Raw genomic sequence first — 15,997 nt, forward strand, 5'->3', positions numbered from 1 at the left:
ACACACACACACATTTGTTTGTTGATTCATATTTTCTACTGTTAATGTAACTAGTAACTTTAAAGTAATAAATAATTATAGTGGAGTAAAAAGTACAATCTTTGCCACTGAATTGTAGAGCAGTGAAAACATAAACTAGCAGAAAATGGAAATGAAAAATTGAAGTCAAAACTGTACTTAAGTAATATACTTCAGTCGAAGAACTTTCTACCATATTTCAAAGGAATGATAGCACTTGTAAGAGGTCAGCTAAAAACATCTGATGATTCAGTTAATTGGAATTCAAGATAAAAGAGTCCAGACGCTTTGTCAGCGCCACCAACTGATTGACGCACGCTTTACTCCACGACGTGATGACACAGCACTGAGCAAAGTGACGTAGTCCTCCGAGCTTTCGTCATTACGTTTTCAGAGCATGTTTTATGGCACTGCCAGATATCCTGTCCGCTGCCACTGCCAGCAACGTGCCAAATACGAGCCCGTCGAGCATGTGAGAGTACAAACTGGCACAGTTAATAATTAAACAGTCATGAATTTGTTTAAGGACACAACACTTTCCCTCATCTATCTTTGATGCTGCTTAAAAGGAGTTAATAAGAATTCCTGTGTTGCAATGGCAGAATTAGTCATAACTAAATGTACATGCATTCTGTCAATCCTACAAGAGTCAGCTTCATAATGACCCTTACGCCAGTGTGAAGTGATGTGTTTTGGTGACACAGCTAAATTTGTTTCATTTGAATTTAATCAGACACTTGATATCTTCATAAATTAAAAAGAAAATAAACTCATTAACCTGAGAACCAGAACACACGGCGACATCCAAACTCCCACGGAAAGTAAATACCGTGACATATTTTGCAGTGGCCTGGCTGCTGTTTGCTGTCACAGCCCCCTGAGTTGGGGTCCAGGTGCAACAGGCAGCTCGTTTCTCAAAGTTGATGTTTTACTCTGCTCCAACCTTTTGCTCAGCAAAGCTAATCTAATAATTATTTAGCAAACCTTTCCAGTTAATGAGTTGCTACATACTTTAATTTGCTTGTTGGGGTTGCTAAAAAAAATCAGTCTCTTTTCATTGTCTTTCTTGTTTTGAAACTTACAGATGCCAGTTTCATCCAGTTTAAGCAAAGCAGGGCTGTTTTTGTCTGTTTCCAACACTGACAATAAATTCTTGATTTTTTTTTTTTTTTCTTTCAACTTTGTTTTTTGTTCCCTCTCTTGGTCTCAAAGTGTGCCGAGGAGCTGGCATTTCAGATGTCATTTGGGTGGTCTTGTAAAAGCTTGAAAACCTTATCTGTGGAAGGAGGGGTGAGACCCGAAAAGACAATTTGGGAGTTGTCTGGCTTCTCTCTGGCTCTCCCTTATGTGCTGTCAGTCATCCACGGTGTGATTCAGTCCACGGGAGCACAAACACGACTGAGCTAAGTTGTAATTTTTCTTGTTGCTGTTGTTTTTTTGCAGCTGTAGCACAAACATAAATGCAGCAAATGAAACGTAAAATGCTTATTTGAAGCAGAAATATTTTCTGAAAACTCACAATCAGAAGCTCTGCAGTAAAACTGTAAATGCTTGTGTGAGTGGAAAACGTACCTTTGGATACAGCTATTTCAGGACCCAGTTCTCTTACTCACAAAAGTCCAAAGACCACAAAGTGGTGTACAGGGAGGTACTGGGAGGGGGGCTGGAGGACAGGCAGAGGAGGAGGGAGGGTGAGGGAGCAAAGGGAGGGAAGTAACAGACCAGTCTTTTGGATTTCTCATTAATTCAGCGTGGCCCTCTCTTTCAGTTTTTTCAAAGCCCGCCCACTGACCATTATCAGCCCAGGCCTTATATATGCAGCCCGTCGCTGTTTGTGAGTACACACACTTTACAGAGCTCAAACCCACAGCCCGACAGCCACACTGCCACCACCATGAGAGAGTTCAAGAGCAAGGACTTCTGGAGGGCCGTTCTGGCCGAACTGGTTGGCATGACCCTTTTCATTTTCCTCAGCCTCTCCGCGGCTATTGGGAACACGAACAACACCGCCCCAGACCAGGAGGTGAAGGTGTCACTGGCCTTCGGACTGGCCATCGCCACGCTAGCCCAGAGTTTAGGCCACATCAGCGGAGCCCACCTGAATCCTGCAGTGACCCTTGGGATGCTTGCCAGCTGCCAGATCAGCGTGTTGAAGGCAGTCATGTACATTGTGGCTCAGATGCTGGGTTCAGCCCTGGCCAGTGGCATTTTGTATGGAGCACGTCCAAGTACCATTTCTGCGCTGGGGGTCAACTCTGTAAGTGAAACATTTCATATTACTGTTGTTGACAGAACATTTGATTATATGTGATTTCAAACTGGGAGCTCAAAAACATGCCGTGCTACTAAGATATGTGATGCAACAGTATGTAAAGTGCCTCTGCAGTCTAAAGCTGACCTCCCAGTGACTTTTGTGAAGATGTAGGTGCTTCAGTTTTCACTGTTTGTGTTGTTCTTTGGACATTCTGTCATTGCTTGTTATTGAAGAGTGATGACACATGATTTAAAGCGCACTGCACTGCAACAGCTGAGAGAATCTGCAAATAAAAATATGCAGTGTCAACTTTTTGACATTTCTCCTCAGCTGTTCAGCTGGTGAATTTGAGGTTTTGCCTGCTATAAATGCTAAAATGCACTTTTCTTTAATTATCTATAATGTGTAACATCAGCTGTTTTCTTAACAAAAATCTCGTGAGTGTCGAGGCATCTGCTCACTGCGGGCGAACTTGCCAGTCCTACACACAGCTGAATTACACTGAATAACAATGATCAGGTTTTCCACAAATGAAAATGAATAAGCAGTGTGGCACTCTGGAGTCCCTGCCAAATTGCTGTCAGACTTCGAGGGCGATTCTAAACAGGAAGTAGCCGTGATGGGACACTGTTTGTCTAACTGACACAGACTGACAAACTGTTGTTGTTTTGGATTCCCCCCTGACTCTCGCAGCTCAGCGGTGTCACAACCAGCCAAGGCGTGGGCATAGAGCTGCTGGCAACCTTCCAGCTTGTGCTGTGTGTCATTGCAGTCACTGATAAAAGGAGACGTGATGTCACCGGCTCAGCACCCTTGGCCATTGGCCTCTCAGTCTGCCTGGGACACTTGGCAGTGGTAAGTTGTACTTCACAACCATCCGCACAGCAGTGTAATGTTTATCTGGGATTAGGCATAGCACATGTGAGCGCTGTAAACATTTTTATGGTTGTAGCTAAAGCTCCAACCCTCTGGTAGATTCTATTATACCAACAGACCATGCTGCTGATGATAACCTCTCATATGTTCTGTCTTTGTTGCTGATCACAGATCAGCTACACAGGCTGCGGCATCAATCCTGCTCGCTCCTTTGGTCCAGCTTTGATCCTGAACCAGTTCAAGGACCACTGGGTAAGTCATGGAGGGAAGCACACAAGCTCTTTTACACATGCCTCACATATTTCTGCATGCATGTTACATGTCAACCCTAAATAATTCAATAACTCTGTAGCAGACAGACGACTCCATCACGCGTGAATCCTCCTTCACGAGTTAATCAGTCATAGCATCCCTATTGTTTTACAGTTAGCCCGGCTGAGATATTGACAAAAGCGAACCTTTTGATCTCAACTGGAATCTTTTTGTTATTTCTGTCTGTGATAACGATGGTTTACACACGGCAGGTGTTAACTAATGCCCAATGCAGAGATTGATCAGAGTTATCCATTGCAGGTGTACTGGGTGGGGCCAATGTGTGGTGGCGTAGCAGCAGCTCTCATGTACGATTTCCTGCTGTACCCCAAAACTGACGACTTCCCCAAGCGCATGAAGGTCCTGGTCAGCGGCTCAGTGGGCGACTATGATGTGAACGGAGGCAATGACACCACAACTGTGGAGATGACGTCAAAATAGTCCCGCGCAGTCACAGCCACTTAGTTTCATTGTCTATAATCTTGTAAAATAAATAAATAAATACTCGTAGGATGTGAGTGTTTTGGAGCTATTGTGAAATACCAATGAGGGTTGTTGTAACGGGTCAGTTAGTGTCTCCTTCTAATTCACTCCTGTGTTTGACCCCACACACACGCATTTTATCAAAACTACAGCATACAAGTCGAGGTTTTGAGCATCTTGGCGGAGCAGTTTGTTGAAATTTTTGTCCCATATCAGTATTCTATGATGAGCCATTTTTTGTATACTTCATGTGCCTGTATCACTTTTTATTTCTGATGGATAATGTATTGTGTGTACACTCTTAAAATGTCTCTCACTTTTTTAAGTAAATAAAACACTTGTTGTTAACAGCTGTTACTCTACGTGCTTTCTTCTTATATAGATACCAAATATAAATAAATGTTTGGTATCTGATTTCTCTGTGCACTCAGCACTAAACAATTAGGCATACAGATCTTTCAAAAGTGGTTCTGATCTGATCTTTCAAAAGTGGTATGATCTCACTTACATACCTGATAAATATTAGCTTGACAGAAGAGAAAATATCCTGTTACACTGTGAAATGAAACGACAGTACAGTATATTGAAATTTAAATACTTACTGCATTTTCCAGAATATTTCCCCTTATAAATATACAGATTCATCCGTGGCCAGATTGATCTTTTAGGGGGCCCAGGGACAAAACTTTGCTGTTGGGCCTCTTCTCATCTGCAGGTTCCTTTCAAAATACAGCACACACAGCAAGCAATACATGGCCCCAGGTTTACTGTGTGTAATTTGATTAAGCACAACTTTATTTATGAAAAAGCACCATGTAAGCACAATTTAAACTAAAGCCCTTCAGGCATCCAACCTGGATTTTGGCATGATGAAGACAAGTTTGCAGAATGATGCTGAACACTCATTTGTAGGTCTTCAGTGCAGTTAGGTGCAAATTTTCTAAACAATTTGCAAGTGATCAAATTATCAAAACACATTTACATGCAGTGAACCTGGGATTTTTGGAGGTTCGTCCTGTTGGTAATCCAGTCTTGGATTTATCTGAAATAACTGTTCAAAGGTCTGCATTCCTGATTTGAGCCAAATCTTCAAATTTATTATTTCTTATTATTTATGTATTATGTATCAGCCAACAGTTCTCTGTGACAGAATTATTCAACAAAATAATAAGCAAAGCTCTAATCAGTGAAGTCTTATACATTATGGATGCTACGGAAGCTACATGCTGATCAAAAAAACCAAGAACAGGTGACCTGAAGGCAAAAGTTAGATATAATGGTATAATTCAAGTGTAAACATACGGTCAAAAGGATCGGAACCTACTATCAGACCAAATCTGACTGATAGGTCTTTAAATACACCACACAGAGATTAGACAGGCGCTAAGTCTGAGGTGTTAGCTGATGTCAAAGGTTGATTAAATCAGTGTGTATGTGAACACAGGAATAGAGCCCTATAGTACACCACAGGCCTCCATTTTCAAGTATGATCAGTTAGTTTTCATTATTAGGTCAAGCTCTTTGGTAATATTTGTGAATAAACCTCCTTATAACTGAATATTTAAAGTGGTGACAATTTAAGCTGAGAGAAGAGCAAAAGCATCATCAAGCCTGTGACGTCACAACAGTATGAATCCTTGGCTTGAGAGGAATGTTGGGTTCCCAGCTATGCCTCCATCTTCTTGTGTTTTCATCTTCTCTCTCGCTGATGTTTTCAGCAGGTGAAGCGTCCAATGGCAGGTTGCCAGCATAGTGGGAGTTTCTCCCCAGCAGCCAAGAAGCAGCACATACTGGGAATTTTACTGACTCACCTCTTTCTCTAGGACCCCCCCCCCCCCCCCCCCATAGGTCAGTTGGTCATCTTATGGCCGTTTGCCAGTGGGGAAGTACTGAGGAAGACAGAATAGCTTTTTAACTTTGACCCTGCAGCTTTTGGTTCATCCTCTGACAGAGTAGGCTCATATTAAGCTTCCATTTCAAGGAATCACTGCACAGTGGAGGTTTTCAAAGGGTCAGGGGCATGCACGGTATGGGCAGGGTACAGGATTGAGGTTCATTTTAGATTGGACTGCTAGAGCTAAAGAGAGAGACAGTAGGCTTTGTTGTGGTTTTTTGGAGTTGTGCTTAGGCTGCTACTGTTCTCCTCTGTACAGGAACATGAATGAACCATGTCCTATTTGGACACAAACATATCTTGTCTGAATAAAGGGTTTGGACGTAGGTTTAGAGCAAAAAGGCCAGAGGCAGCTGGCAAATAAGCACCTTGCAACACCTCTTGGTATTTCTGCCATAGCTATTGGAGTCAGTTCAGGTGAGTTACTGGTTGCATGCATGAAAGAAATGCAGCCAATGAGGACAGCGCCAAAAAAACAGCTGAACCTGGTTCAGCTTTTGCAGGACTGAAACATGACTTCATCCAGCAATGAGCGGTGGCCAATGAAATACATGCAAGCGTGCATTCCTGTTGGATTAATTTATAGCATGAATGCTGTATTTCTACCATTTATCTCGCAAACGTTGTAGAGAAAGTTCAAATAGTTTCCCGCATGATAACTTTCCAGACTTGTCAGACCCTGAGGGGAGTATAACGTGTTGTGCTATCTGATAAGCATTCAAACTCATCTATCTGTTACTCAAACTGGACTGTATGTCAACCAGGAAGTTCGCCTGTACCTGAAGCTGCATGCCCCCTCTGATCAGCCACAGGGCTGTTTTTTTTTTCAGTCTGAATGTCCTCTAACAAGCAGGTGTGAAATGTGGTCCAAACAAAGACTCGTCACTTCAACGTACTTGAGCAGTGCTCAATATCTCTCAACACAGATTGACAACCAAACTGTGCTCTACATCATCAAGTAAAAAGAAGTCAAGCCCATGCATTACCAAACCAAATCCTCCTTCTTTCTGGTAAGAATAAGGCTGGACTGGAGTGACTGGTTGCTCCCAGTTACGAAAGAGCAGCACAGTATATGAAGTTCCAAAGTGTGAATCAGTGGAGGATCATTATTAGAGACAAGGAGTTTGATTCAATAGGAGAAAAAGAAGTGCCAGAATATTCAACAAATCCAGTCTGGACTCACTGAGCAATAGAAGCTCCTCCGTCATCATTTTGACTTCAATACTTTTTTAAACGTTGTCTTTTTGTGTCTATACAGGATTTTATGTTTTCACTGACTTTACACAACTGGGAGGGAAACCCTTTTGAGGTTGTAAGTATCATTTTACTCTGCCTAACAGACCAGATTACATATTGATTATATCCTTGACTTGCTTCCATTTCTGCATGGTTGAATTCTTTAATCTCTGAGTCAGGCTGAGGTTCAGCTCTCATGACAGACCACAGTAATAAATCCTCTTGGGGTTTTCTCTGAACACCTGCATTTTGATGTTATTTCTGCCTCTGGAGGACCAGAACTGGGGGATGAGTCACATTTGTGTCTTATTTACATCTGAAAGCCAGGGGCGAGAACATCACGGGTGAGTGGAGGGCACACGTGATGAGGTGGTCCCACTGGAGCAGGATTAAAACGGGTTGCGGTGGGCTCTAAAAACAGGGAAAAGTTGGTCAATTGAAAGCCATCCTTCTGTCTGAACAGTCAGCTGGTCAGAAAGAAGTTGTCTCCTCTTCATAAATTCATGCTACAGCTGTTTCAGGAGCTGTTAATGATATTTATCTGTTTTTTATTCTATATACTTTTGTCATTGACAAATTGGCCAAAAGCCCAACTGTAAAGTGCATTGTCATATGCCAACAACATAATATAATACAATTTAATTTGCTATTTTTACTTGACTCAATTGCCATTCATTTATTAATTATTTATTTAATTAATTTGCCAACTTCATTTATTTGGAGTGGGGGTTAACTGAGCCTTTCCAAGATGCCCCTTTCATACTCAATCATGATACTATCATCTGTTATTAATGAACCTGTTTGCCTGTGAAATGCTCCAAACAGGTGTTTTTGGAGCATTTCACAACTTTCCCAGTCTTTAGTTGCTCCTGTCCCAACTTGTCTGAAACATGTTGCTGCATCACGTTTAGAATAAGTCGATATTTACAAAAATCAATGAAGCTGATGAGGTCAAACATTAAATATATTGTCTCTGTACTGTTTTCAGTTGAGTATATGTCAGAAAAGATCAGTAAATTGTCACATTGTGTTTTATTTATATTGCAAGTTTTTAGGAATCGAGGCTACACCTTATCATGTGCAGCTCATTATTCTACACTCTCCCAATTGTGTTATCGTCTCTCATCTCAAGTATCTTGTCTGCAAATGTTATAGAGTCAAAACTGCAACAGGCCTGTAGTGTGCTTTTCAATGCCTGAAAACAATCCCTAACAAATCTCACAAAGAAGACGGAAACAACTGTTTGATTTGACAACTCAGAGAAATGAACTGAAATAACAAATTCAAGAAGTATTTAGCAAAAAAAAAAAAAATGTTGAAGTGGAGTTACATTTCTCTGATAAGGAAAAATGAGGATGCCTTCCTCTTTTTGGGTAGAGTATTGTTGAACAAGTCAAAGGTGAAGCTTTGATTTTCTACTGACAGAAGACAAGAAGCAGGGTGACCTTTTAACCTGTCAGTCCTTTCACAGAAAAGCAGAATGGGAGGCTGGTTTCCTTGTCGTGAATTCAAAAGGTCCCGTTTCCTTCACAGCGGTACATGACTGATGTTAACCACAATGCAGCCGGCCCTGCATGACACATGCTCAGAATAGAATAAGTAGATTGAACGATAAGGATACCATTGACAAAGACATGTAAAAAGAAACAGGGCCGTGAGCGTCCTTCACACATCTGATGAATGTCCTTCACACATATTATAGCTCCTGTGACTGGAATAAAGCCAAAATATTGAAAACTTCTTGCATAATATTAAGATGCATTGCATTCTTTAAATTCCTGGAACATTTGGAAGGATAGTCTATTTTTATGTTGCATTCAGATCATTGGACATATTGTCCATCTGAACAGGTTTTCTCTATTGTTCGGTTAACACCTCATGTTACACAAAGTAAGTTTGGTGTGAGTCTTCAATGAGCTGTGAGTAGAAGTAAAGGCAGTACCGCCTTCTGTTAAACTGGAAAAGTACTGAACGGAGCAGGAGACGTGGAGGTCATTCTAACTGGTTCAAACACATATCTCTCAGCTGTTTCTAATTAGGACTGACTTTTTTTTTTTAAGCCACACACTTGATGAATGCTGGTGAACTCATGATGTTTTCAATTGGGCTGCGGGTGGAACCAAATCTGAGCCTGTGCCACAGACTGTGGTGCACCACTCAAATACTGTCCAAAACCTGTTTGTTAGCATGAAGCTGACATTCTCTGAGCAGCCATGTCAGAAATCAAAATGTGGGCATTTTGGAGGGCAGTTCTGGCTGAGCTCCTGGGAATGATCATCTTTGTCTTCGTCGGCCTGTCAGCCGCAATTGGGGACAAAAATAATTCTTACCCTGACCAGGAGATAAAAGTGGCGTTTGCCTTTGGCTTGGCCGTTGCCACATTAGCTCAGTGTATAGGCCACATTAGCGGTGCCCACCTGAATCCTGCCATCACCCTGGGCCTCCTGGCCAGCTGCCAGATGAGCTTCCTCAGAGCCTTTTTTTACATGATAGCACAGATTTTGGGAGCAGTTGCTGGCAGTGCCATTGTGTATGGAATTAGGCCAGAAACCACAGATTCACTTGGTGTTAACAAGGTAAGGAGGAATCCATGTGCTTCTAATTCTCCTGTGCAATGCTCCCCTTAATGAATGACATGTACTTCTCGGGTTGAGTGGCATTTGGGGAATTGTCTCCAGCCTGATCTAGTTTGCTGAAAGCCAGACACTCATTGTCTAAAGTTTTGTGTTGCGATCTGGAAGACTTCCACATTTGCTGCTGTTGCTGATAAGAAGTTGTTTAATTTAGATTTTAGGTTTGTAGCTGTCCTGCAACAAAGGAGGGCCTTCTGTCACCAGGCAGTGTTTGCAGGGTGAAAGTTTGTGCTGTCTTCTGCAGTAATTTAAGGACTGAATGAGTCAGGGAGCAAAATACTTCAAGCGTGCTCCAACTGTCGGATTTGTAGCAACATGCTTAGTTAAATTTCATGTTTTTAAGGTCTTTTTCGTAATGCAAAAGCCGCACCATTAATCATAATTAACAGGCGAATAAAGAGGCTAAGTGCAAACTGTTTTCTCCTCTATTGCAGCTAAATGGAATCAGCCCACGTCAAGGTTTCAGCGTTGAATTCCTGCTCACACTCCAGCTGGTCCTTTGCGTGCTCGCAGTCACTGACAAAAGACGTGACGTCGGTGGATTTGCACCTCTGGCGATCGGGTTGTCTGTTGGGCTGGGACACCTCGCTGGAGTGAGTATATCAAAACATTTCCCCTCTCATGAATTCCTTAGATGGTTTCTCCAGCTTGCTATAGCCTGATACAATGGATTGGCATAGGATGAACAGGCTGTAAATCAGGCTAGCATGTAATGTGCTGATGCACAGCCAGAGAGGCAAGTGGTGTTTTCCTCTGATATGGTTTACAGATCAGCTACACAGGATGCGGAATCAACCCAGCTCGATCCTTTGGGCCTGCGATTATACAAGAGTCTTTTGCTGATCATTGGGTTGGTATAGTAGAGCTGTAAATCAGATATTTATGTATAGATTATTATTTATTTTCATTTACTTTTTTTTTTTTTTTTTTTTTTTTTCAGGTGTACTGGGCGGGACCAATGACTGCCGGTGCAGTGGCAGCTCTTCTGTACAATTACCTCCTGGCATTCAGAGATGAGCCCTTCAGCCAGCAAACACGGGTCCTGTTCTGCTGTGGCTCAGCAGTTCATGAGTCTCTGCTGGAGGATGTTAAAGATAATTCAAAAGAAGTGGTCTGAGTGGAAAATACTACTGCATGCTGCTTATTTGTGTCCAATAAAAATACCTTTTCAACGTAAGGAATTTCTTCTCTCTGATGCTCAAATGTGTGACCTGAAGTCTTTTTTTCCCGTTCTATCTTTTTCAGCTCTTCACTATAGATACTGAGTAAGATGAGCTGCAAGTTCAGTAAACACATTTGAGTGTTTACTACATCCTGCAAGCCTTATTGTCTTTTTTTGTTTTTTTTTTTTACTTTCATTTGACAGGACAGCCATTCAGAAAAGTAACTTTTTGCGTTTATCTAGTTCGCTAGTATCTAGTCTTTCGCAGCCAGACAAGGAGACTGCAGGGCAAGGCCTCGTCATCGACTGCTTTGCTACCCTTTTGTGTGCAACAGCAGTGACAGAGTGATGTTAAAGGTTCTACACTGCTGGCTATTGGGTTGTCAGTGGGGCTCAAGCACTTTGCTCCCGTAAGTGAGTCACAATCCAATAATTTTGCTAAACCTGTGGTTGGATTTTAGAGCAATTTTGACAAGACCAGCAGCAGACTGAAACAGTTCAGGAGATATGTATGTAGTGGAGACTGTTCATGGTGAAGGTTACCACTTCAGCTAAGTACTGTGAGGATTTCATTGAAATGACAGAGGGTGGACAAAAATAAAAGCACTTACAAAAAAGTTCTGCAACAAACAGCAGTTTGCTAAATTTTTTTATGTTGGATTTGTTAAGACTTTGTTTTTGGGGGCCATTTGCAGTGTTGTGAGGAGAATATCCTGTTCAGTGTGAAACTCCTTGTTGCAATACATATATTTCCTCTGTTTGGCAGGAATTGGCACCATTCAAGACTTTTCCTCCATGCCTTGTTACATAACTTTGCAGCGTGTGTGGCTGATGTGCCAGCAGTTGAGGAAGCAGGCGCAGCAAATCACAAGTGGAACGACAGCTACACAAATGTCGTGTTAGGTTCAATAGAAATCAGCAGCTTGTGTCAAATTTTTGTGTGTATTTTTCTGACAAAATAAGGCAGCTGCAGAGTTAGAAAGGGGTAAATGCCCACTGCCAAGTTCAAAAAAATCATTAGGACTCGCTAAACGCAAGAAAGCTGCACGACAAAGAGGAACAGTGGTCACAATGAACAACTTTTTAAAAAATAATGCTTGAAGATATATAATACTGTTAATTGGTTTATTTTGGTCAATCAACACATCTAAAAAAGTCTCTGCAAATTGTGTGTGTCAAAAGATTTACTGCATTTTATTGTACCTCAAGGTTATTGTGCAGGAATTGCAGGAGCAGCCTGCATAGTTAATTCATACATGCATCTGTTGACTGTGTATTCTCAAACAATTGTCATGCATTCCATGAATATAAGTTTTAAAACAGCTGACTTGTCCTTTTGCATTTAAATTTCACTGGATGTGGTACCAATCCTTGCTTTGAGTGGTGACAGTTCGAAGCTCTTCCTCTGATAACAAATGCAGACGATCTCTGCTTTGATTCCAGGTATGCAGGCTGGGGACCGCGTGTGCAGCAGCTCTTATCTTTGTTTTCCTTCTGTGTCCACGAACACAAAACTTCTGCATGTGCAGGAACGCCCTGCTTAATGATCCAGAAGATAAAAACGATGCATTTGAAATAACTGGAGAAGGCAGCGGCAGCCCAGGGCAAAGTCAGTGGCCAAACCATTGAACATGCAACATTTTAGCACTGCTTTGAACAACATATGGTTTACAGATATGCTTTGAATAGGCTGTTGATTATATTCATATATACATGATGTTTGTAATGAGTGTTTTTGTCGTTACTTTAATGATGTGATATTATAAAAAAAACAGGTTTTTTCATCCAGTTTCAGTGTTTTCATCTCAAATAAGTTCAAAGTAAGGTCAACATATCCTTATTTACATTATGCAGCTACCAGAATAACACAATGTATATATCTGCTTCGCCTTGACTTTCTTTATAACCTATAACTTATTATATACAATATTATTCTAGTCAAGGTGTTTGGCAACAGTCCCAAAAATCTCTCTGTAGTAAAACAACACAAGGATGTGGATCAGGTAATTGCACATGAAAGCACTTTGCGTTCTTCACAAGAAAAGGTATGATTAGACAAGATGTGGCTATCGTGGAGATTTCCTGTTTGGCTGTGTCACAAGAATGTCCTCTCCATCTACGCACACGGCCCCTTTCACATCCCGTTTTATGGCTTATGACTTATTTCATGATCCCCACACCCTGGGCTAATCATTGAATAACCATCAAGTGACTTTAAACTCCGCTGCCGAACATTACTCAATAGAAACCCTGCCGTCTGAGGGCAGCGCAGCCAAGGACGTTCAAGTAGATGCAAGTTATTGTTAGCTAAAGCACCAATCAGGGGCCGGCTGACCGCTGTGGTTGGATGCACATCCCCTTATTGAGCATTCCCATTATTCTGCTCTGTGTGAGATGATCATTAACAACATGTCCCAAATATTTCTACTATGTCCTGTGAGGGAGTGAAGGTGTACATTTTGTTATATTGGCACGTTGTGTGGTAATAAATTCCGCTTATTGCCACACAGCTTGGCAGGTAAAATCCATGATGGAAATTCACTGATATGTAATACAAACTTTGAAGCACCGTTAAGCATGAATGCAGCGGATAGACATGCATGAGGGAGAGGCTATAAGGATCTGCAAAGTCTGAATAAATCAACATGTTTCATTATATTTAATTGCAATGGCTGGAGCAATCAGGATAAAAATATTTATCTGCATTCAGGATATGCATCATTCTTTATGGCTTTCCTCCCGACGAGGAGGAGTAATGCTCTGCTCTGGTTTATGTTACTACGGCTCTGTCAGTTCGCTTCTTCATGCGCTCTAAGGTGCACTGTGCTTTTAAATTTATCAATGAAGGATAGCTGCGCTGACGACATGACACTTCTTCACATGATTTTTTTTTATGGTGGAATTTCAGAGGGCGGTCATGTGACGGCGGCCAATCTAAAATCTCCCTCCTTTGTGTGCTTAACCTCGGGGGTCAGAGCATTGTGTTTGGCCTCTTGTTTTGAAGTTTGTCCTCAACAACATGGACAATGCTCTTTTTGTTGCCCTTCAGTCATTTCGTCTGAGACTGGCCTTCATCAAATGTTTGGCCCTCATGTTGAGCTTGATTATTCCATTACTTGGCATGGGAGAGTGTTCAGTGGTCCTCTCATTATCTTTATCTAGACAAAATAAACAAGTTTGAATGAAAGCTTAACCTGATTTAAACTGATTTGACATGTTATCAGTGTAATATTCAGCCCATCAGCATGGCCTGTCAAACACACATCCTGAATACTCTAAAGCAGTGTCCTTCATTTTCACTTCGCAAATTAATCACAATACATTAAAGGATGGAGCAGGCAATATTCTGTATATTCTAAGAAACAAATTTTCATGCTGTTTGTCAAGAAATAGCATGAAAACTGTCAAAATTTTAATTGTATTGTCTGTGTAGCCCAAGCCTGATATACTTCTGTGCCATAGACCTCAAAAACCTATTAGAAAAACATCAATGAGCCACACTGTTGCTCTCAATGACATTCCTTCATGACAATGAACATGGGCACTGCAGTTTATTTTTAGCCTAACATACACTGTCCTGCTGCAGTAAATACCCATTAGCGCAGCAAATGTGTATTAAGCCACGACTGAAAATAGTCCCAAACAAATGCATTACTTGCTTCTTTTTGAGTAATATTTGCTGAAAGCTGAAGGGTCCAGCCAGTTCAGCAAATGACTGAGTCTGTTTAGATACAAAAACCCAAAAACAAAACAGATCCGCACACTATGGGCTTTGCACTATGTTTGGGATTTATTGTGAAAATGAAAAATGTAAATGTATGCATGCAAAGGGACATACGCCAGCTTCCTCACAGCCCTCTTGTAGAGTGACACCTCCAACTTGAGGCCCACATGCCGTTAACCTTAACCCCTCCCATCAGCCCTCTTCACTCCATCTCCACATACTGACTGATGTTGGGCTCTTATCTGTAACCCAAGCGTTACTCACCGTGTTCACTCCCCTCTGCTTTACGTCAGTTTGTGGCACTGTGTCAGAAAAGGGGTGTTGTGGTGCACAGCTGCATACTGTGTGCAGAACTGTGCCCTATATTCTGATTTGAGAAACAAGGTGCCAGTCAAAACTGCAGAGTAAGATAGTTCTCACTTCCCCCTTTTATGACCACTTCAACCACGCGGAAATCATCCTTTGACTCCTTTGCTACGTGACACTACTGGCCTATATTTTTATAGCTTTAGTGTTTTTCTCCGAACATCAGCACAAGATGTTCGCAGTCATTGTAACTGCCGACCTATAAACACTTGAGACGGTGCAGAAGGTGAATGGTTCCACTACTGCGAACTACTTCAGAGGTTGTGACCCGTGAAAGTGCTTGGTAAACACAGATCAAAATGGGTCATTGGTTGTGTCAAAGTTAAAGGCAGCGTGTGCGATTCATAAATAAACCAAGGGGTCACCCCACCAACAAAATTCACAACGAGGGATTTAAGCCTGCTATCACTCTCATATTGATTTACAGGTGTTTTAAAGCACTGACTAACACTTAGCAACAACAAAAACCAGGTTCTTAATGTTTTTTGGTTTTGTTTAAGATATGTTTACATCAATGATATTCAGAAATACAGCATAAAACATTACCTGTAAATAAAGTCTGATTGTGATTAAAACAGCCTTATATTTTCAGCTACAAACCATACAATGATAATTAAATCAGTAGTGTATGTCTACAGACCTTGACTCTATGTATCTAAAACAATGATTATTAAATAATGACTGACGCTGCAGTGTAATGCACTGCTGCTTCTAATGTGCAGTGTGAGACTGTTGAACAGTGTTCAAACTCAAGGTGATCAACAGTCAAACCAGTCTCTCTAGCATGACTCTGATTGGATGATCGGATGACTCAGGCAGCTCATATGTGTGTACACACACGCACACACAGCCACCACTTAGGATGTTATGTGTGCAAACAGAGCTGTGTATGATCTGACAGCTTCGGCTATAGGGGGCAAAAATAGCGTGCAACACTGCCGCCCTGTGGACTAAATTGGATGTCAACTGTCACCCTAAAGGTCACAATGCAGTTACATCAATAACTAACAAATTAAAGTCAGACTAACGTCTCCCATCC

The 15,997-nt window shown here is 41.5% G+C and overlaps 2 protein-coding genes across 2 annotated transcripts; both read left to right on the plus strand.

Annotated features, from left to right (window-relative positions):
• The first annotated feature begins 1,843 nt into the window (after positions 1-1,843).
• On the plus strand, positions 1,844-4,293 carry LOC143329626 (aquaporin-1-like). The gene is made up of 4 exons (XM_076745613.1): positions 1,844-2,275; positions 2,966-3,127; positions 3,320-3,400; positions 3,722-4,293. Exons 1-4 carry the CDS (start codon positions 1,913-1,915, stop codon positions 3,899-3,901), a joined length of 786 nt encoding a protein of 261 aa, XP_076601728.1. The 5' UTR covers positions 1,844-1,912; the 3' UTR covers positions 3,902-4,293.
• A 4,993-nt stretch (positions 4,294-9,286) lies between these two features.
• Positions 9,287-12,497, plus strand: LOC143329248 (aquaporin-1-like). The gene is made up of 5 exons (XM_076745058.1): positions 9,287-9,649; positions 10,141-10,299; positions 10,476-10,556; positions 10,647-10,699; positions 12,356-12,497. Exons 1-5 carry the CDS (start codon positions 9,287-9,289, stop codon positions 12,495-12,497), a joined length of 798 nt encoding a protein of 265 aa, XP_076601173.1.
• Positions 12,498-15,997: the final 3,500 nt, after the last annotated feature.

Source organism: Chaetodon auriga, chromosome 12, assembly GCF_051107435.1.
Source record: "Chaetodon auriga isolate fChaAug3 chromosome 12, fChaAug3.hap1, whole genome shotgun sequence".
NCBI lineage: Eukaryota > Metazoa > Chordata > Actinopteri > Chaetodontiformes > Chaetodontidae > Chaetodon > Chaetodon auriga.